Source organism: Marmota marmota, unplaced genomic scaffold, assembly GCF_001458135.2.
Source record: "Marmota marmota marmota unplaced genomic scaffold, marMar, whole genome shotgun sequence".
NCBI classification, from domain to species: Eukaryota; Metazoa; Chordata; class Mammalia; order Rodentia; family Sciuridae; genus Marmota; species Marmota marmota.
Genome location: NW_026000037.1, coordinates 1,996,325 through 2,017,738, shown reverse-complemented (window position 1 = coordinate 2,017,738; position 21,414 = coordinate 1,996,325). Strand labels below are relative to the sequence as shown.

At 37.8% G+C, this 21,414-nt stretch overlaps 1 protein-coding gene across 6 annotated transcripts in view; it reads right to left on the bottom strand.

Moving 5' to 3' along the window:
• The window catches only part of Spata5 (spermatogenesis associated 5), a 371,863-nt gene that overhangs the window by 242,659 nt on the left and 107,790 nt on the right, over window positions 1-21,414 (bottom strand). For all 6 annotated transcript variants that reach the window (XM_048812010.1, XM_048812011.1, XM_048812012.1 and 3 more), the window contains 8 exons: window positions 18,050-18,174; window positions 16,861-17,018; window positions 12,469-12,527; window positions 10,854-11,498; window positions 9,395-9,524; window positions 8,324-8,380; window positions 6,999-7,122; window positions 4,840-5,095 (listed from right to left, as the gene is read on the bottom strand). In XM_048812010.1, coding sequence (XP_048667967.1) covers window positions 4,840-5,095; window positions 6,999-7,122; window positions 8,324-8,380; window positions 9,395-9,524; window positions 10,854-11,498; window positions 12,469-12,527; window positions 16,861-17,018; window positions 18,050-18,115 — 1,495 coding nt within the window. In that variant the 5' untranslated portion in view covers window positions 18,116-18,174. The remainder of the gene's footprint in view (window positions 1-4,839; window positions 5,096-6,998; window positions 7,123-8,323; window positions 8,381-9,394; window positions 9,525-10,853; window positions 11,499-12,468; window positions 12,528-16,860; window positions 17,019-18,049; window positions 18,175-21,414) is intronic.

The following is a 21,414-nucleotide window of genomic DNA, read 5'->3' as shown; positions in this document are numbered from 1 at the left end:
AACTATAATTTTTTCAGTTTTTTCTTTTTCTTTTGGTATTGGGGAATTAACCCACTGACCCATATCCCCAGTCCTTTTTATTTTTTATTTGGAGACAGTATTTCACTAAGTTGCTTAGGGCCTCACTAAGTTGCTGAGGCTGGCTATGAACTAATAATCCTCTGGGTTTAGCCTTCTGAGCTGCTGGGATTACAGGTGTGCGCCTCTGCACCCAGCCAGAACTATGATTTAATAAGCTTCCAAGTGATTCTGATAGGTGTTTCAGTTGGATAACCATTCACCTAAATTAATGACTCAAATACCTGATCACATCAAGGGTAAGAGTGGCTGCTTCAAAATCATTCAGGAAACATAAATCCTGATTCCATTTTCCTACCTCCCTTACCTAAGTAAGTCTGCAATGGGAATGTGATGTAAATTCTCAGATAACAGCCCAGATCCACTGAATCAGAAACTCCGGGGGTGCTCAGCAATCTGTTTCAGTACAGCTGATTCTGATATGCTCCAAGTGATCCATCCTGAATGAAGGACATGTCAAATAACCCTTCCCTGTGAGGAAGAATGAATAACAGAGACAGAATGCACTTACGACAGCCAGAGACAGATTTCCTAGAGATGGAGTCTTACTGTCCCAACTCATGAACTTGGTGTTGGTGCCTTAACCACCCAGACATGCCAGTGGGCATGCTCCAGCATTCCACCAAGGCACAGCAAACCAGGAAGCAAAGGAAATGTCTCCTGAAAAGCCCTTACTTCAAACAGAATGTGGTTAAGTCTAGAGGCAGAGCCAAAGCTGAGAAATCTATTAGTGAGAACACAAAATCAAACTGGAAATGTTCAGGAAAATCACAGACATTTTTAAAGGTGCCTCACTGTCCCACCTTTTTGGGATTACCAAGCACTCAAAACCTGTTCTACAAAAGTCCAGTCCAGGGACGGAGGAAAGGTCACAGGTAGGAAAGTAGCCAATTTAGCCAGGACAAACTCAGCAAGTAACTTGGGTATTTCTATTATCTTTTCCCTTCCTCTTGACTTATTATTTCTATCCTCTTCCCCCTTTTTATTTTGTTCATTTCTTTGTTTTTCCTTAAGTCCAGGGAATGCCATAGCCATAAGGGCACTAAAATATCATGTGCCCTAACCCTTCTATTTACAAGTAGAGAAAACTAAAGCTCAGATAAGGCACAGAACTTGCCTAAGATCACGAACCTCATTTTAAAAGCAAATTTGTCCAACCCTACCTCAAAACTACTTCTCCACTGTATCATCCTGCCCTTGGGAAAAATTCCTTGAAAATCATCCCGACACACTTTTTTCTGCTATAAAATTAAGTGAATAATATTAATAACTCTACACACACTAGTATTCAAGAGCACACACAAAAATCACATATATTTTCCCTTATGGACACTATACCGCCAATCTTTCTAAAGACTACTTTTTCACAGTCTGAATCATTGCTAGACTGTGGGAAATGATTAGTTTACAGAAAGGAAGACAGAAAATAAGAAAATATCTCAATATTATCTCCTTTATAAACTGAGTCTATCCTTAGTTTTGCAGGCTAATATTAAATCTTAAAGCCCTACACCACTTTGAAAAAATGCTTTATTTTTTAATTTGGATAAAGAACACAGGTTTGAAGATGATTTGGGATTAAATTCCAACGCTGCCACACACTAGCTGTGAGATCTCTGAGTCTGAATGTTTTCCCTTTCATACCTTCTCACTCACCTGCCCATAAACTACCTTTTTTTAACTTCTTCTCAGAAGTCATTTTTTTCTATTAACCCCAGGAATTCCTTTTCCACTGAAAATGTCAATACGTTTTTCATACTTTTATGAGTATTCATTACTGTATTAGTAGATGATCACGAATCTCTTTTCTTCATCGAACTGTTTTCTGGAAAGCAAGAATCCCAGAGTTTTCTATAGTGTATAAAATCTACTAGAAAGTCAAAACTTATCTGATAAAGATTTTGAAGATTGAATCCCTGCCTAGATGCCATGGGAAGGTCCAAAGCAACAGTAATTCAGACTCTTCGGGATCACCTAACAGAATTAAAAAAGCAAGGTAGCTGGGCTAGGGCTGTGGCTCAGTGGTAGAGTGCTTGCCTAGCACATATGAGGCACTGGGTTCGATCCCCAGCACCACATTTAAAAAAAAAAAAAAAAAAAAAACCTAAATAAAGGTATTATGTCCATCTACAATTTAAAAAAAAAATTAAAAAAAAAAAAAAAAAGAGCAAAGCAGCCTACTGACACATCTGTGACTTAGTGCCTGAGAAGTTAATTCTAACCCAGGCCCACCCCTCCCCAGGAAGCTAGCAGCACAGAAGCTGGACAGATGGGGTCTAGTCCTATACCATAATGTGATAATGTGCTGAAGAAAATGTTAACATTCACCTAGGTAATCTATACTGCCTATAGTTTCCACAGCTATTAATCCTCTAGCCTGGAATTGTGGTAATAATCAAGAAGAGTGAAATACAATTGATTTTCTCCATTTTAAGAGTAAGAATTCAAAAATTCCTAAATATCTCTCCCAAGTTTTCTTTTCCTACCTGTCTTCTTTAACCACTTTTCATAAACCCATCAGTCCAAATTAAAAGACTGAAAGGACTAATGGACAGGTCTTCAAAGCCAGTAACATATAGACAACTATGAATCAAAAAAAAAAAGTTACTAAATTTCTGAAACGACAGCTCTAAAATAAACAGGTCTCCAATTCAAGAATTTAATGTCTTCCATCACTGTAAGAATTAGATATTCTTTAAAACACCTTATGGGAAAAACAGAATACTACAACTGGAAAAAATGCCTAACTTTGTGAGGCCCTCAGCAACTTGGCGAGACCTTGTCTCAAAATAAAAAATAAAAAGGCTTGTGGTTATGGCTCAGTGGTTAAGTGTCCCTGGGTTCAATCCCCAATACAAAAAAAAAAAAAAAAAAAAAATTCCTTCAAAGTATAAAAGGACTTAAAAATATATGCCAACACAGAGAAAAGAACGTATTTAAGGAGTATAGATTACTGGCTCAGTATGTGCCCTGCCTTTAAAAGTCAGTAGAAAATAAACAGCCTTTCCAAACCAACAAAAACTATCATATTTTTTTTCAACAAATTCTTACTTACTGGATCAAATACTGAATATTTCAACAACTTATTAAAACTGTCACAATTTTGGTAAAGGACCCTTAGGTTCAATCCTCAGTACCATGCCAAAAAAATAAAAAATAAACTGTCCTGAATTTTCCATAATGAAAATTACTCTGAAAAACTGCAAACACAGGGGTGCTGTGTTTGCCACCCCACCTCTTAGGATTCTGCCCCCACTGAAGTAGAGGTACTGATGGGGCAGCTTTGGGGTCTCCACACCAGGGAGAGCTGCAGGGTGCGGGGGAACTGTTTATGGAAGGGCTAGAGAACCCAGTCTGTGCCGTTCTCCACTCTCCACCCAAGTAACCTGTCAGCTGTTGGCTGCCCCCAGCTGGACAGAACTCCCCCCAGGACTGTCTCTGGGTCACGCCCCTTCCTGTTCTACAGGTTGCCCACCCCTAGTCCCAGACCCCTCAGGGCAGCCCCACACTCTGGTCTCCTGGAGTCCCAGGGTAGAGTGAGCCAACGAAGGAGTCCATGTCTGAGGAGGGAAGAGCCTGGGCCCTACCTGTCTCTAGGCTTTGGGGAAGTCCAGGGTGCTAGCTGTGGCCAGCCCTGCAAAGGCAGCTTTGGCCACCCAAGGGTCCCTGGACTAAGAATAAGCTAGAGTCAAGTGGATGAATAGCCACCTCATATACCAGTGCTATTCATGGGAAGGAGGGAGCAGGAATCCCCTGATTCCAAGCCCAAGCCACATCAACTGAGGCCTGGCCTTTCCCTGCTCATTGCTTGTGAGGACCCCAGCTGTCTGCAAGGTCTTCCTGCCCCATGGACCCTATAGCCTGATGCCCGCCTCACCCTAGCCAGGACCCCTTTCTGGTGCTCACCTAGGACATCTATCCTAGAAATTCTGGGTTTACTTTTCTGATTTAAGAAAACAAAATGTCATGGCATTAAGTTTAAAAAAAAAAAAACTGTGCAAACATTAAAAGGTCTTAAAACTTCCAAAAGTAACTACAGTTATTCCATGGTCAAGTTCTTAAGTAGGCAACTAATAACAACCCTGAAACACTGTTAAAGGTAAATACACTCTATAGCATAGACTTTTTGAGTACTTTTTCAGCACTTCAACATATACTAAGCTGCTCAACGAAAACTGTGATCTTCCTGTAGACATATTTACCTAATTTCCACAGCACAATATCAATGAATACTGTCATCATCCATCCTACCACCTGTGCAGCTGGTGATATATGTGTGTACATACATGTATGTGCACGCATACTCAGAAAAAATCTTGAAGGATATATACCATAAAAGTAGTGATCTTTAGGAGGAATAAAAGTAATTTCCATTCATTTTATAGTCTTCTGAATCATTATGTTTTTCCAATAAACATACTTTATGATTAGAAAAAAAATTATTTCCATTAAGCAATGAGTGAGATATGCTGAGGAAAGTGGCACATACCCGTAATTCCAGCAACTCAGGAGGCTAAGGCAGGAGGATAACTAGTTCAAGACCAGTCTCAGCAATATCATGAACCCCTCAGCAATTCAGCAAGGCCCTGTCTCAAAGTAAATAAGATAAATAAAAAGGGCTAGGGATATATAGTTCAGTGGTAAAGCACCCTTGGGTTCAATTCCCAGTACCAAAAAAATAAAAAGTGAAAGGTAAATGATCAGCGTGTGAACCAGAGGAAAGCCCACAGGCACAGACGCCACACTGCCAAACACTCTCACCTGCCTCATTGCACAAGGCTTTCAGGTCAGCTCCAACATAGCCGTGAGCACTGTTTGCCAGCTGGAGCAGTTCAGCTTCAGTGAGCAAATGGGGAACCCTTTGAAGCAGCTTCTGGAGAATATCCAGCCGGTCCTGAGCATTAGGAACTCCAATCTCAATCTCTTTATCAAATCGTCCAGGTCTTCGGAGTGCAGCATCTAATGCTTGAGGGCGATTTGTGGCCCCAAGTACTAACACCTGTCCTTCACTTCCTTCCTAACAAAATAAAATAAAAATAAGTTGCATAATTTTCTAAAACTTGAAATATATATATATATATATATATATATGGAGATAGACACTGGCTACGTAGATAAGAATGAATAGAACCATCCAGACTATTAAGTCTTAACTTTAGGTCCTGTTACCTATTTATTATTTGTAATAGATTTGTTATACTTTTATTCCACATTTTTCAAAGTTCAGTCTAAATCCTTCTTCCCCTAGAAAGCTTTCCAACACTTACCTCTCCATCAATTAAAGGATGTTTCTCTGACTTCTATCATCTTAACCACATCATTATCATAAATAATTGCATTAAATTACATGTTTCATTTAATTGTTTTAATTAAATAATTTTCCCTACTTGGAAAAAAAGATGATGAACTGATGTTACTCAAAGAGAACAAGGCTCCATTAGGAAGTCTTCCTTATATACAAACTGTTTTCTTTTTTATAATAATAAATTTTTAACTTTCTGAAAATACAAACAATAATACAATAACAGACACCCTTGAATACATAAGGATTTTTACTCTGAAACTGAAATTAAGAACAACTTATAAAGAACTATAATCATGATCAGGCACCCGTAGGTATTACCCAGCATTTTACTTCGATGGTCATTTCAACAAAGACCAGCGTAAGTGGAATGTGATTTACATAAAACTCAAACCTCATCAATTATTCTAAATGTGCCAACAGAAAATAAACCATGTGAATTCATGAATCATGAATTTAAGAGTACAAATATTTTCATACTATAACACCAGTGTGGTACTTCCAGTAGTGTCCAAAAGCAAGAACATCAGTGCAGTCGGCTTATTCCACAGCAGAGAAGAAGGGGCAGCAGAAAGACCCTGCAACTGAGATCCTTCCACATGGGGCCTGCCAGTGGATTCACTCCTCCCCTGGGTCCCTCTAATTATAATACAGCTCTCTACATTTGCCATGAGGGTGAAATTACAGTCAACCATAAACAAAGAGAGTTGGTGTACTTAATAGTGATGTCCAACTGACCAAATACCAAGCATTCACATTATTACCACATGTTCAGTTTCTACCAGTAAGCAGTAAAAACCTTTTAATTATCCACTTACTTAATATGCACCAAGAAGAGCAGGATCTACGTAATTTCTAAAACTTCTTTTGGCTTTAACATATCATGATTCTAAAAACTTTAGTTATTTATACTCTGGACCAAGAAGTACATTTTTCTGAGCTGAGCATGGTGGTGCACACCTTTAATCCCAGAGACTCAGGGAAGCTAAGGCAGGAGGATTGCAAGTTCAAGGCCTGCCTCAGCAACTTAGGAAGATCCTGTTGCAAAATTAAAAATTAAAAAAAAATGTAACTCAGTGGTACATCCCTAGGTTCAATCCCTGGTACCAAAAACAAAAGCCCAAAGATATACATTTTTCTGGTTAACAGATATCAGAACTCAGAGAATTTTTCTTCATTCCTGTTCTGAATTAGTCCTTCCTTGTTTTCATTAATACAAGAGTATATACCCCATCATGGAATCCAGTGATCAGAGTAAATGCTTTCTGTCCATTATTTTCTCATCCCTTTTACTTGTCTGAAAGAGTTTTTACATAAATAAGATGACTTACTCATGAAATTTCTAAATAAAATACCCTAAAATTTAATGCTGAATCTTCCTTATTGATTTTTGCCTCAGGTTAATACCACCTATCACAAAAAAAAAAAAAAAAAACTATCACAGTATGTTATTTTATATGTTAGAAAACATGTCAAGTTACATTGTCCTAGAAATTTCCAAGTAATCTACTGAAGCTAGTTACTATGCTAGATACATTTCCCTTATCCTGGAATACCCAAAGACCCAGAACATGCACTTTTGCTTCCCACACAGGATCAGTACTAGTACTGTACTCACTGAGCCAATGCCATCCATCAATGTTAAGAGTGAAGCCACAACTCTTTTTTCCACCTCATTCTGAGCTCCTTCTCTTTTAGGGCAAAGCGCATCTAGTTCATCAATAAAAATAATTGAAGGGTGCCTAAAAACAAACACATAATACGAAATATCTAATTCACATTTAATTTTTAATTTTAGTTTCAATTTTTTAACTGAAATGCAACATGTCAAATTTAGAATTTAATAATACTTATAGATAAAAGCATTAGAAAGTGAAGATGCTTAACTTCAGCCGATTTAACTTATCAACTCACATTCTAGTCTACTGCCTTGGTTACAAGGCAGAGTACTGGGAAGAGTCTACTGCTCCTGAGGTGAGCATCTATACCCAGGCAGAACTCTCCCACAAATGCCTACTAAATTGTTATATGACTAGATCAATTCAGAAGCTGAGGACAGAGATGCTGTCCCTTGGGAGTAGGTCTAAAGCCCAAAGGACATAAACTAGAATGCCCTCTTGTTTTTGTTAAACGACGTAAACAATACTTTCAAGATGACCAATTCTGCCATAAAAAGACATGAATTCTCTTACAAAAGGAAACCCCAACTACCATTAACCTAATAACAAATACATAAAAAATAAGGTAAACCATCTTCTCAAATTTTCAGTAGTAGGACGATAAAATTCTTATTTTATCTCTAACACTGGAAGAAAGCACTTTAAAATAGCAGTTCTTTAAATAAAAAGCAGTAATATGATGTTAACTATCCAAACAATGGTAGAAATACAGCCATGTTAAGAACAATATTACATCAGACCAAGTTACTGACAATATTCTAATACTCACTGCAATTTAACAATGTAACCTAAACTCAGGAATACTATGGTAATTTTTTAAAGAGCACAAGGTTTGTCCCTCGGAAGGAATTTATAAGAGAACTAAGCTCTAAGCATACTTTGAAAATAGAGTCTATTAAAATAATTAAATGTAGGTACACTCTAAAGGAATTCAGAGATTTATTTGCTTACTGACTCAGCAAAAAATGCTGTTTTAATTCTTCTACTTTCTATAGTTTAATTACCAATTTATCAAACTTCCAAAACAATATTAGAAATAGACGAAACAGAATTTCATTAAGTCTACAATCTATTCCTAGAACTACTACTATTTTTTGTGTTACTCTCATGCTTTGTGTAAGATACTACTACTTCACTTTAATGGAGCTTTGACTATTAATTCCAAAACCTCAAAAACTACTGTCATGTATATCTAAAAAGAACAAAAGCAAAACATCAAACAAACAAAAAAATGTGCTTCCCCCATAAAATAAAAAAACAATACCGTAGAGTGGCTTCAGCAAATATATAACGTAACTTTGCTTCGGTCTCACCATAGAATCTGTAACAAATTACAAATATTTTTTAAGGACCATTTATTTATTTTTTAATCTTGGTATATAAAAGCTAATCTGACTTTTTAAACAGTTCTAGAATAAGCACTTTCAACATTTATTTTCCAAATTTAATTTTTATACATTAGTGTTAAAAAGCAAACCAGGTATGGTGACACACACCTATAATCCCAGCAGCTCAGGAGACTGAGGCAGGAGGATCAGGAATTTGAAGTCAGCCTAGCAATTTAGCAAGACCCTGTCTCAAAATAAAAAATAAATGGACTGGGGATGTAGCTCAGTTGTAAAGCACCCTAGGTTCAATCCTCAGTACATATGTGTGTACATGCATGTGTACGGATCTATATATATGAATGTATTTATATCCTATATACCTGTATGTGTGTGTGTGTGTGTATATATATGTGTGTGTGTGTGTGTGTGTGTGTATGTATATATATACTGTCTCTTATACACNATATATATATATATATATATATATATATATATATATATAACAAATTTAAAATATTCCAACGTATGTATTATCCAGAGAGAATATCATGCTGTCACTTCTTTTTTTTGGTACCAGAATTTGAACCCAGAGCACTTACAACTAAGCCACATCTCCAGCCCTTTTTATTTTTTATTTCAACAGGTCTTGCGTAGTTGCTTAGGGCCTCTCCAAAGTTTCTGAAACTGGCTTTGAACTTGCGATCCTCCTGCTTCAGCCTCCAGAACCAGTAAGATTATAAGTACGTCCACTGCGCCCCGTCCATGCTGCCATTTTTTTTTAATATTTATTTTTTAGTTGTAGTAGACACAGTACTTTATTTATTAATTTATTTATTTATTTATTTATTTTTACGTGGTGCTGAGGATCGAACCCAGGGCCTCACATGTGCTAGGCGAGCGCTCTACAACTGAGCCACAACCCCAGCCCCATGCTGCCACTTTTAAAGGCTACCTTGAATAAGTATATTTAGTAATATTAAATTTACTTTATCAAGTCATGCACCTACTTGCTTATAATTTCAGGACCATTAATTACAGAAACATAGGCTCCAACTTCATTAGCAATAGCCCTGGCAATCATTGTCTTCCCAGTACCTGGAGGGCCATAGAGTAACACTCCTCTAGGAGCTGGAATTCCTACGAGAAAAAAATGAACACTGAATTCAGCTTCACTAAGACTCTCATGAAGACTGTCATACTACTTCAAACACAAGTTACAAATGCAAATTTATCATGCATCACAAAATTAAAGTAAGAGTCAGGCCTCCTCCCACTCCCTCAGAAAGATGTATTAACTATACCAAATACCTATCACCACAATGATATCTCTCTTCTCTATAGACCACAAAGCATAGGAAGTATGCTGGTAGAAAACTGCACACACACTGCCAAGCCTTATCTCGCACAGCACAGTTCAATGACCAAAAATAAAATCAAACATGCACACACAAAAGCAAGCCACCAATACCGATTTCCTTCCTATTACCTTGGAGAGGCTAAACATTACTAGCAAAATATAAAACCAAAAGTTTGGTTGTGGTTTTTGGTTTTTTGTTTTTGTACTAGGGACTGAATCCAGGAGTGCTTCATCACTGACCTACATCCCCAGTCTTTTTTTTTTTTTTGCAGGGGTGGGGTACCAAGGATTGAATTCAGGGGCACTCGACCACTGAGCCACATCCCCAGCCCTATTTTGTATTTTATTTAGAGACAGGGTCTTACTGAGTTGCTCAGGGCCTCGCTTTTGCTGAAGCTGGCTTTGAACTCTGGATCTTCCTGCCTCAGCCTCCTGAGCTGCTGGGATTACAGGCACTTGTCACCGCATCCAGCTCTATTTTTTTTACTTTGAGACAGTTTCACTAAATTACTGAGACAGGTCTCAAATTTGTGATCCTCCTGCCTCAGCCACACCAGTAGCAGCATGTGCCACCACACTGGGGTCCACGGGTCAATTTTAAACATAAAAATTCATAAAAAGGAATAAACAGAGATAGCATGCACAAATACATACAAAGGATCCGTTAGAAACCAGAAAGAGGCACCTGAGTTTGCCAAGAGTCAAGTCACTAGCTTAATTTGCTACAACCTTTAACTAATTGTCTCAATGCAATGAAATCAGCACACAGTTACATTTCCTAACAAAGAAATTTTATCCCACCTATATGAATATAGTTTATTTCTTTCACCTTTACAGCTGGTCTAGCACAACAAGATACTTATTATAGATCCAACACAAGCAACTGTTATATGCTATTAGAAGAGACAAGGCTGTCACTAACACATATCACAGCCCAGGGACCAAAGCATAGAGACTGGTTCAGTGTATGGTATCTCCTAAGGCACCTCTTATCAGAATGAACTAAGACAGGCAGAGAGAGAGAACATTCAGTAGATAACTGGAATCAGCCAACTACTTTTCAGTTTGAATTTAACACTTCTAGGTACAATAAACTGAAGATATCATACCATAACTCTTGAAAAGTTCAGGCTGTTTGAGAGGCAGTTCAATTATTTCTCTAATTGCTTTCAGCTGACTGCTTAAACCTCCTATCATGTCGTACGTTACTTTAAATGGGTTATCTTGCTCCTTTGAATTTGTACAACTCTTTGTAAGATTGATTCTTGTTGTGGAAGAAATAAAATAAAAAGTATCAGTATTGCACTTCCCTCCAGTGCTGGATGATTTTAGCAGTCTCTCTTCATTGATAACCTGCTTATTTCCTTCTCTGGAAGACTCAAAACTACATTTAAGAGCTGTGCTTCCCTCTAGCTCAAGTCCACTGCCATCCCCAAAGTTCTGTGTAATATCCAGCGAAATGTCATTGGCTTTATTTATAAATTTGTCATCAACAGGTTTACAAGGAGTACTTCTCGATGCTGGGCTCTGGGGCTCATCCAGATGTAACTGACTTAGCTGGAAGGACATATCCAGGTTACTGTTTTCCATGCTGGATTGTTCAAAGGTCATTCCCTGTGCACTAGTGTCAGAGTCACTCTGAGGCCTTCCCAATACCATGCCATCTGCCCCTTTCACTTGCAAAACTTGTAACTTGCAAAGTCGTCCATAGAAGGTACAATACAGAAAGTTGCCTGGTAAAACAATCTTGCCATCTGGAAAACAATTCAACAAATACACCACGTTAACAAAATTTTTCACCCATTCAATGCTTTAATAGCAACTTATTGGCTATTAACAAAACTATCTGACCAAAAAGACTCAATCAAAACTGGAGTATCAATAAAGTCACTTTTGTCATGAAAAAGAAAAGACCTAGGGGCTGGGGTTGTAGCTCAGTGGTAAAGTGCTTGCCTAGCATGAGTGAGGTACTGAGTTTAATTGTCAGCTCCACATATAATAGAATAAAGGTCCATCTGCAAATTTAAAAAAATATATATATATTTTTAAAAAGTTACACATTTAAAAAAAGAGAGAGAGAGAGGCCTAGTCAGGTGTGGTGGTACACACCTATAATCCCAGCTACTGTGAAAGCTGAGGCAGAAAGATCACAAGAATGAGATCAGCCTGGGCAACTTAATGCTGACCCTGTTGCCAAAAAAAAAAAAAAAAAATCCTGGAGAGGTAAGATCAGTGGTAGAACACCTGCCTACCCTGTATGAGATTCAGGGTTCAATTCCCAGCACTGAAAAAAATAAAAAGGAAAGAAAAAAAAAGCTGAGAGCTTAATATTCCCCTATGACATACTGACAGCACCAGCTGGAAACAGAAAAGATGACTCTTTCAAACTCTCTACACACCAGGATCTGAGATCCCATCAACAGCCAGAAGTCCACGTGCCTTGAGAGGCAGTTCAATTATTTCTCTAATTGCTTTCAGCTGGGTTAAAGCCTTGGTCCTACGCCTGACCCTGTCCACAAACAAGACATTTGATTTTTCCAGTGCTGAATCCATTTACTGAGAAAAGTTAGACATCCCCTGCTTCAAAAGGATGTTACTTCATTAAGGGAATATTCTCTAAGCTATTTGGAAGGAAACTACTATATCTGTAAGACCTCAAAAAACACTATTTGCTGCAGCATTGCACTTAAAATTTAAGAAAACAATTTAAAATATTAGTCTCACCCAGTTTTCTCAGAATACAAGAAGTCAGTTCCTCTTCATTAATTTCCCTATCTTTGTCACTATAAAGAGGGGAGAGGGACAAAAATCAGCATTAGGTATACCAGAAACTAAACTGGAATAAAATGACATTTACACAGTTGTATTATAAAACTCATCAAAATAATTTATTTGCAACCTGAAAAATGAATGATTCATACAATTTTGGAATAACTTAAAATTTTCAGACACTTCCTACAGCAGAAAAATATTTGCAATTTGGTACCTTAGTGAAAAACCACTGTTCTTCAAAATATAATATTCTATCCATTAGGGCATCATGAGAACATTTTAGTCAGTCCCATCAAGCACTTTTTTATTAGAATAAATGTCAGAGAACACTGCACACAGGGTAAATGCTTTGTAAAACATTAATTTATTACATACACATATATGCACATACATACAAACATATCTACATACACACACACACATATATATATATAAATTCACGTGTGCATAACTTCTTGGAGGGTGTATGATAATCCATAATAACATCTCTGTGTGTGTGCGCACTCACACCACAAACATGAAAAACACCAGCTTAAACTACCTACTCCTTTCTTGCACTTGCCTACCTTGGAAAAAGGCTTTTATTCACAGCCAATTTCATCCCTATTTATAAATTACCTGTTCAAGAAAATTAAATCCTGTAAGTACATTACCTGAAGAGAGAAAAGTGAGTAATGACTACAATGAAAATTTATTCTGGAGAAAGGACATGCCTGAGGAAAAAATGAGACCTCCTTCTTTCTATTGATAAAGGTGTCCCACAGGTGTCTTCCTACTTGTTCAAATGCAAGAAGTAGGCACACCTGAATAGTGCTGCACTTGCAAAGAAGCCTTCTCTTGGAGAGTTTTCAAAACATTAGCATTTTCTTCTTCCTCCATGCATAAGCACTACAGGAGACCAACAGCTGTCCAGCTCTGCTGGACAATCTTCCCCTCCTCTTTTGTAACATAAGGAAAACAGACTCTTACCAGAATGAGGTTTCTTGTTTTTTTTAAGGATTTAAGATGGCAATCTATGTAAATATGCACATACTTGTACATACTTACCCCCAGGAACAGTGCACAAGGAGACTTCAACAGAACATAACTACTACAAAAATAATGAGAACTGACGACATAATTACACGCAAAAGGGAACACGGGGAAGTGTTCATGAATTAAATAGTTGTGTAAACTAATAAGAAAATTATATCCTTAAATGCTTAAATTTATTTGTTTATAAAACTTTGAACCAAGTTATTTTATTTATTAAACTCTAAATAGAATGTCTTCACAAAATATATATTTGTGTGTGTGTGTGTGTATGTATAAAAACAGTAAAAGTACCTAAATAACCAATTTTGCTTTTATAATAGAATGGGTGCAGATAAAATTATTTCCACCAGAAGGAGCTCCAACATTACTAATGTGATTTTTCAGTTGCAACTAAAAATATAAGTAGATTCAAATTACTGATTTTCCTAACTGAAAACTAACTTTCTTGTCTATACACTGAAGCCTCATTTGAAATGTAAGATTTTTTAAAATAAAATTTTATAGACCAACATTCCATTGAAAATATGTACAGTCCTCTATAATAGGCTCACATTATTCACCTAAGACTGCTGCCCTCAAGAGGTCAGACTAGGTAGTAGATCACAATCAAGGCTAATTCCAGTCAACTGATTACTTCTGCATGGAGCACCTTTTTAAGACATGATCTGATGATTAATCTGCTTTAAGCTGAGCAGCAACAACAACTATCCTAGGAAGTATCAGGCAAGTTAATTCCCCTCATGGAGCCCATTTCCTAACCTATTAAAATAGGATAAATAAGGATACTTTTCAAGGTGTTAAGTGAGGTGTGAGCATGTGTTTGCAATATACACGAAGCATCTAGTATAAAGCTGGTGCTTAACATATACTGTTTTTTCTCTCTGATTTTTTAATGTTCACTAAACTTATTATAGGCTTTGAGAATGTTTTATTTTTAAAGGAAAAAAATGTGCCAAAACGCAAGCTCAGAAGTTAATAGAAGCCTGTAATCCTAGCAGCTCGGGAGACTGAGGCAAGACAATAACAAATTCAAAATCAGCCTCGGCACTTAGCAAGGCCCTAAGCAACTTATCAACACCCTGTGTTAAAATTAAAAAATAAACCAGGGTGGGGATGTAGCTCAGTGGTTAAGTGGCCAAGGTTTAATTCCTAGTACTAAAAAGTTAAAAAATAAAAAATTTAAAACTCAAGCTGATGACTACAAAATGTTTTGTGATTCATGTAAACACATTCCCAAAATTATTACTAAGGTGATAAAATGTCAAAAGGTGCTTTTAAAAAATGAATTCTAATCAAACCTGTACATACAAACTAAGTCAAAATCCTATTAGATGCAGAATATTCAAAAGGATAGATAATATACTTTAAAGTTAGGCTGAATCGAACAATTAGCCTTTGGTGAATGACCATTTAAAACTCAATAGTAATGACCCTCTGTTTACTAAAATGAATACAACGAGTTAAAATATATGATCAGGTCTTTTTCTCAAGCAGTCTTCAAACTTAATTTTCACAGTAAGCTACTCCTTTCTTTACAACCATAAGAAAAATCAGAAGCCCTGACTATGCTCCAAGCCAACATGAAAACCACTGCTAAAAATTCAGCAATAATACTTCCTTTAATCTAAAATGTCAGGGTATGTTCTAATCATGGAACATGAGCCCTTAGTCCCTAAATTACATAGTACTCATTTAACTTGTGCTATCTTACACATTGGGCCAATAGCCAGTCCCTACATGTGGCCACTATAGTACTTAAAATGTGGCTAATCCAATAAGGACCTAGGAATTAGACCAGAAACCCTACATCTAATAGAAGAAAAAGCCCAAATCACACTGGATTAGGCCCCGACTTCCTTAACAAGACTCCTAAAGCACCAAGACATAAAATCAAGAATCAATAAATGGAATGAACTCAAATTAAAAAGCTTTTTCTCAGCAAAAGAAACAATCAATGAGGTGAAGAGAGCGCTTACATTCTGGAAGCAAATTTTTACCACTCGCACATCAGATACAGTACTAATCTCCAGGATATATAAAGAACTCAAAAAACTTAACACACAAAAAAACCCCAAACAACCCGATCGATAAATGGGCTAAGGAGCTGAACAGATACTTCTCAGAAGAAGATATACAATCAATCAACAAATCTATGAAAAAAGGTTCAACATCTCTAGTAATTAGAGAAATGCAAATCAAAACTACTCTAAAATTTCATCTCACTCCAGTCAGAATGGCAGTTATCAAGAACACAAACAACAATAAGTGTTGGTGAGGATGTGGGAGAAAGGTACATTCAATTCATTGCTGGTGGAACTGCAATTGGTGCAACTACTCTGGAAAGCAGTATGGAGATTCCTCAGAAAACTTGGAATGGGACCACTTGTGCTGTCTCACTCATTGGGCCAATAGCCACCCAGCTATCCCACTCCTTGGTCTATACCCAAAGGATTTAAAAATAGTATATTACAGTGGCACAGCCACTTTAATGTTTATAACAGCTCAATTCACAATAGCTAAACTGTGAAACCAACCTAGATGCCCTTCAATAGATAGATGGATAAAGAAACTATGGTACATATATACCATGGAATATTACACAGCTTAAAAGAGAATAAAATTATGACATTTGCAGATAAATGGATGGAGTTGGACAATATCGTGCTAAGTGAATAAGCCAATCCCAAAAAAACGGGCTGAATGTTCTCTCTGATAAGTGGATGCTAATCTATAATGGTGGGTGGGGGGCATGGGTTGAGTGGAGAAACTTTGGATGGGGCAAAGAGGAGAGGAAGGAGGGGGTAAGGGGATAAGGGGGTAGGAAAGATGGTGGAATAAGGCGGACATCATTACCCTTAGGAACAAGATTGCACAAATGGTGTGACTCTACTTCACATACAACCAAAGAAGTGAAAAATTCTGCTCCATTTGTGTATAATGAATTGAAGGGCTTTCTACTGTCACATATAACTGAATAGAACTAATAAAAAAAAAAAAAAATGTGGCTAACCCAAATTGAGATAAGCTATAAGTTTATCCTACAGAACACTGAATTTTGAAGTCTTATTTTGATAAAAAGGACATAAAACATCTTATTAGCAGTTATTATAATTATTACACGTTAAAATAAGATTCTACATATAATGGTTAAACAAAACATACTGTTATGATAATTTCACCTCTTTCTCTTTACTCTTTGTGGCTACTAGAAAATGCAAAATTAGTTATGTGGCTTATGTTTGTGACTCTCATATTTCTACTGAGCAGCACCAACCATACAGTCATGAAAGGGAGGAAAAGAAATCAAACCTCAGTGCCAAGTCCATTTCCTGAGCCTGCAGCACAGCGCCCACAAGAGGCTGCACCCGGATGGCATCGCCAGCCCTCACACCCACATTCTTCTGTGCTACTTCACTCAGGCCAACCTTGCCTCCAGGAAATCCTGCCACTGGCCAGGCTGTATAGACCTGCCCATAGAGAGAGGAAGCAAGAAAATAAATTTTCTTGAAAATATTTTCCAAATTTATTTTATAAAATATTGTTGTATTCTAGAATACCACTTACAAAGCAGAATGCTAAGCATAGCTAAGGACTTGAATGTGCAAAACACAGTCCTTATACCAGAGTCTTTACAATCTGGTACAAACTGCAATAGAATAAATTCCACTTACAAAAAATATGATAATACTACATAGGATCACAAAAATGAAGTTATTTGGATAAATAATATTGTGTCTCTGAAAATCAGGAGTGAACTCTCATTGAAATGTTGGAAAATTCAAAAGGTAAGTTTAGGAAATAAGAAAAAGACATTAACAGGTAATAAAAAGAAAATGAGAAAAATATTAAAAGCAAGAGAATTTTTTAAAGTAACCCAGGTTTGAACTTAAACTACACTTTTTATCAGAACGTGGATCTCATCAATTTAAATGTTTGAGGAGCGAAGATTCCTGGCTTGAGTTCATACATCTATAGTCCTCTCTTCCACAGGACACAGCAAAGGATTTGAAAGTACAACATGAGCCCAGAACAATGAAAAGAATGAGAAGGATGCCATCAGCAGACAAATGATTTTTAAATATTTCCAGAATATCCCCTGTAAATGAAACAAGTAAGCAAAGGAGCCACGGCAGAGGCAGGGGCTGGCAAGCAGGAGACAAAGCCTAGCTCCTGAAAATCCATGGTTCTGGGCTCAGAGTCTCAGGAGTGGTGAACAGCAGCAAGGAGAAACAAAGGTTTCCTTCTTAGCCCAAAATGACACTTCTACAGGGAAATATAACAGGTCGGGAGAAACAAAGGGTATGTCACTGCATCCTTGAGGAAAAGGACATGGCATTTTAGGGCCTACTATTCCCAAGATAGCTGTAGACATCAAAGAAAGGAGTAGTCTATATACATGTGAACGTTTTTCAAATGTACTTTTAATTTTCTTCTGCCTATGTTGAAGTCAAAATCAGAAACACCTCGAATATTTTAAGAAAACGAAAAAGACTCTTACCTCCTGCTTTCCCTCCAAACTGGTAAGCAATACTGGTCGACCTATACATATGTTTGCAGACTTCATAGTGCTGAGTCCCAGATGAACAAGGGAGTTCTGGAACGTTTTAGGAACTTTGCCATCCACTGTAAAGAAAGAGAAAATTAATTTTGTACTAGTTTTTAACTGAAGCTAAGGCATGCTTTCCTCTGGAGTACACAAGAATTCTATATCCACACAGCCACATGAATGTACTCACACACTCCAGAGAAAACACTGCCCCAACTCTTCTTGTAACCAATTTAAAACCAAGTCCTTCTAAGTATATGTCTACTGGCAATGTATGAATGTTAACTAAAAAGTGTTAATTTTTAAAAAGATAATTTTTTTCTTAAGTATTTTGGTTTCTATTTATGAATGGCAAATATGCTGCATTCAAAATTCCCTCCAGTCAAAAGTTCTTTGAGACAATGTTAATTTCATTTAAAAAAATAAACATATATTGGGCTGGGGATGTGGCTCAAGTGGTCGTGCGCTTGCCTGGCATGCGCAGGGCACTGGGTTCGATCCTCAGCACCACATAAAATAAAATAAAGATGTTGTATCCACCGAAAACTGAAAAATAAAATATTTTAAAAATTCTCTCTTAAAAAATAAATAAACAAACAAACAAACAAACATATATCACTGGTCCTGGGAGCACACACTTTCCTTTCAGTTAAGCATCTGGTTGCCCCAAGCCCAACACCACGAGGACCTTGGCAGTAGGTGGGAAGGCTCAATGGTCCCCACCTTTCAAATAAAGCTGTCTGAGGTGTTGGAGATGTAGTTCTGTGGTAGAGAGCTTGCCTAGCATGCCTGAGCCCTGGGTTCAATCCCCAGCATCACAAAAATAAAAACAATCAAATAAAACTGTTTTTGGAAAAAAAAAATTAAACATAATTGAAATAGTCTCTATTTTTTGGAGATCAGATTCTAAGCTGAGTTAGCCTTGGCCTCAATAAGAACAGGTACATCTACCTGGCTTCTGAGCATTAGGTTATGCTTCTATTTCCCACCCATGTGCCCCAGGATGGAAAAACCACAGGCTTCCTTTAACATCTCCATGTTAACATCTCCTCCCTATCCATGTAGATCATGTTCAAATTCCCATCCCTGGCCTCCTTTCCCAAAAACTTGTCATTGTACTCTCTGCTTACATCAATCAATTCTCACCTGTCCACAAAACTCCCTCCACCAATCCTTACTACTTCAGTACTTTAAACATCCACTTTCCCCATTCACAATATTCCCCTTACTGAGCACCTTAAAAGTTTGGTCAACTTTGTTCACTAAACCTTTGCAGCTTTTGGCACTGTCGACCAAGTCTCTTCCTTCAAATAATCTCAAACAACCAAGCAGTCATTCAACAAATATGTACTACTGCCTACTACATAACTGGCACTATAATTGGCATTTTTTTTTTCTTTTGATGGTGCTGGGGAGAAACCCACGACCATGTGCAAGTAAGCAAATGGTCTACCACTCAGCCTCAGCCCCATAATAGGCACTCCTGGTTCACAAATTCTGCCCTCAGAGTTCATAATCTAGCAGGATGAAGAAGTTATATAACAATCATTAAATAACGATATCACACACGAAGGTTCATACAACAAAATGATAAAAAGTGCTAGCAGGGCCTATAACGTGAGAGCTGACTTTATTTGAAAAAACCAAAGAATGCTTCTCAAAGTAATGCTGAATTCAGATCTGTAGGAAAAGTAGAAAACAACTAAATGAAGAAAAAAAAATCATTCTCAGCCAAGAGTATAGCACATAGATGTCTTGGGCACAGAAGAGTAAGGGGCATCCTCCAGAGTACAGGCAGAGTGGCAGAGCACGTGAGGAAAGTCAAACCATCCAGAGCAGTGGAGGTGTCAACATGTTGGTCATCACTCTGACAGTATGGGAGCCCCGTGAATGAAAAGCAGGGTCATGACAGAATCTTCATTTCAAAAGATAATTTTGTGGGGTGGGCCCCGGGTCAGCCAGGGAGGACAGGGGTGGGTATAGCTCAGTGGTAGAGAGCTTGCCTAGTACATGTGAGGTACATGTAGATCCTCAGCACTACATAAAAATAAATAAAATAAAGGTATTGTGTCTATCTACAACTAAAGAAAATTTTTTTAAAGATTATTCTGGCTACAAAGTAGAAAAGAAATAAAAAAAGGAGATTGACTAAAAGGCTGTGACATCAGTCCAGGTGAGAAATGGTAAAGTCTAAGTCGAAGTAGAAACGAAGAGGAAAACATCAAGGACTGCATGTATGCAGGAGATGTGAGAAGTGGGTCAGGGACCACTGGACGCTTCCAGATTCTATAATGGTAAAAAGTGAATAGGGTTAAAGTTTGTTCTGCTGGGGGAAACAGGGGATGATGAGGTCAGTCCTGAGGTACCTTGAGAAATCCATGAAAAAAATTTTGGACAGTGCTATTCAAAATGTGGTCTATGAAATATATTTATTACTGGTTCAATTATGAGATACATGCATACACACCCAGAAAAAAATGAGGATAAGCATTAAGAAGCTTTTATTGCAATTTAACACAACAATTTTACATCTGGTGGATCTAATAAAAACTTTTCCTTTATTTTTTTAACTTATTTTTCTAGTTCATTTTTATTGTGTTCTACAAAAGTGCCAAAGTGTAACCTTTTGTACATTTTAAAACCTTCAGCACAGAGAGTTTAAGCAAAACAGTACAAAAAACAAGGGAATCAAGACTCTGGAACAACATGCGTTACAAAAACCAATTTGAAAACGTAGAGGTATGGATGGGGAATTGTTGGCCTTGGAAGATTTAGGACTAAGAATTAAGAGACCTCCACGTTTAATGGAAGGGGAGAAGCCTGCCGAGGAAACAAATACCCACAAGCGTGCAGAAAATAAGCGACTGAAGGAAGAGACTTCAAAAGGAAGAGACTGCCAAAAGCTGCAAAGCTTTGGTGAAGAAAGTAATGTAAAATCATCCACTGGATGGAGATGATCAGTGACCACAGCAGGGCGGCTTCCACTGAAAGGGTGGAAGTCAAGCAGGAAGAGGCCAAGGAGGGCGCGAGACAGGAGAAGGAAGAGTCCAGGCCACTTAGTTTGGCCATGAAGAAATCAGAGCGGCGGTCCCAAGAAAATGCAGAGGTTTGAAGATGTCAGTGGGAAGGGCCCAGCTGGAGAAGGGGTGGAGCGGGTCAGAAACGGAGAAGGGGCGGGCTACGGGTCAGCGAGGGAGGACAGGGGTGGGCCGCGGGTCAGCGAGGAGGGGCAAAGGGTGGGCCGCGAGTCAGCAGGGAGGAAGGGGTGGTCGCGGGTCAGCGAGGGAGGAATGGGGTGGGCCGCGGGTCAGCGAGGG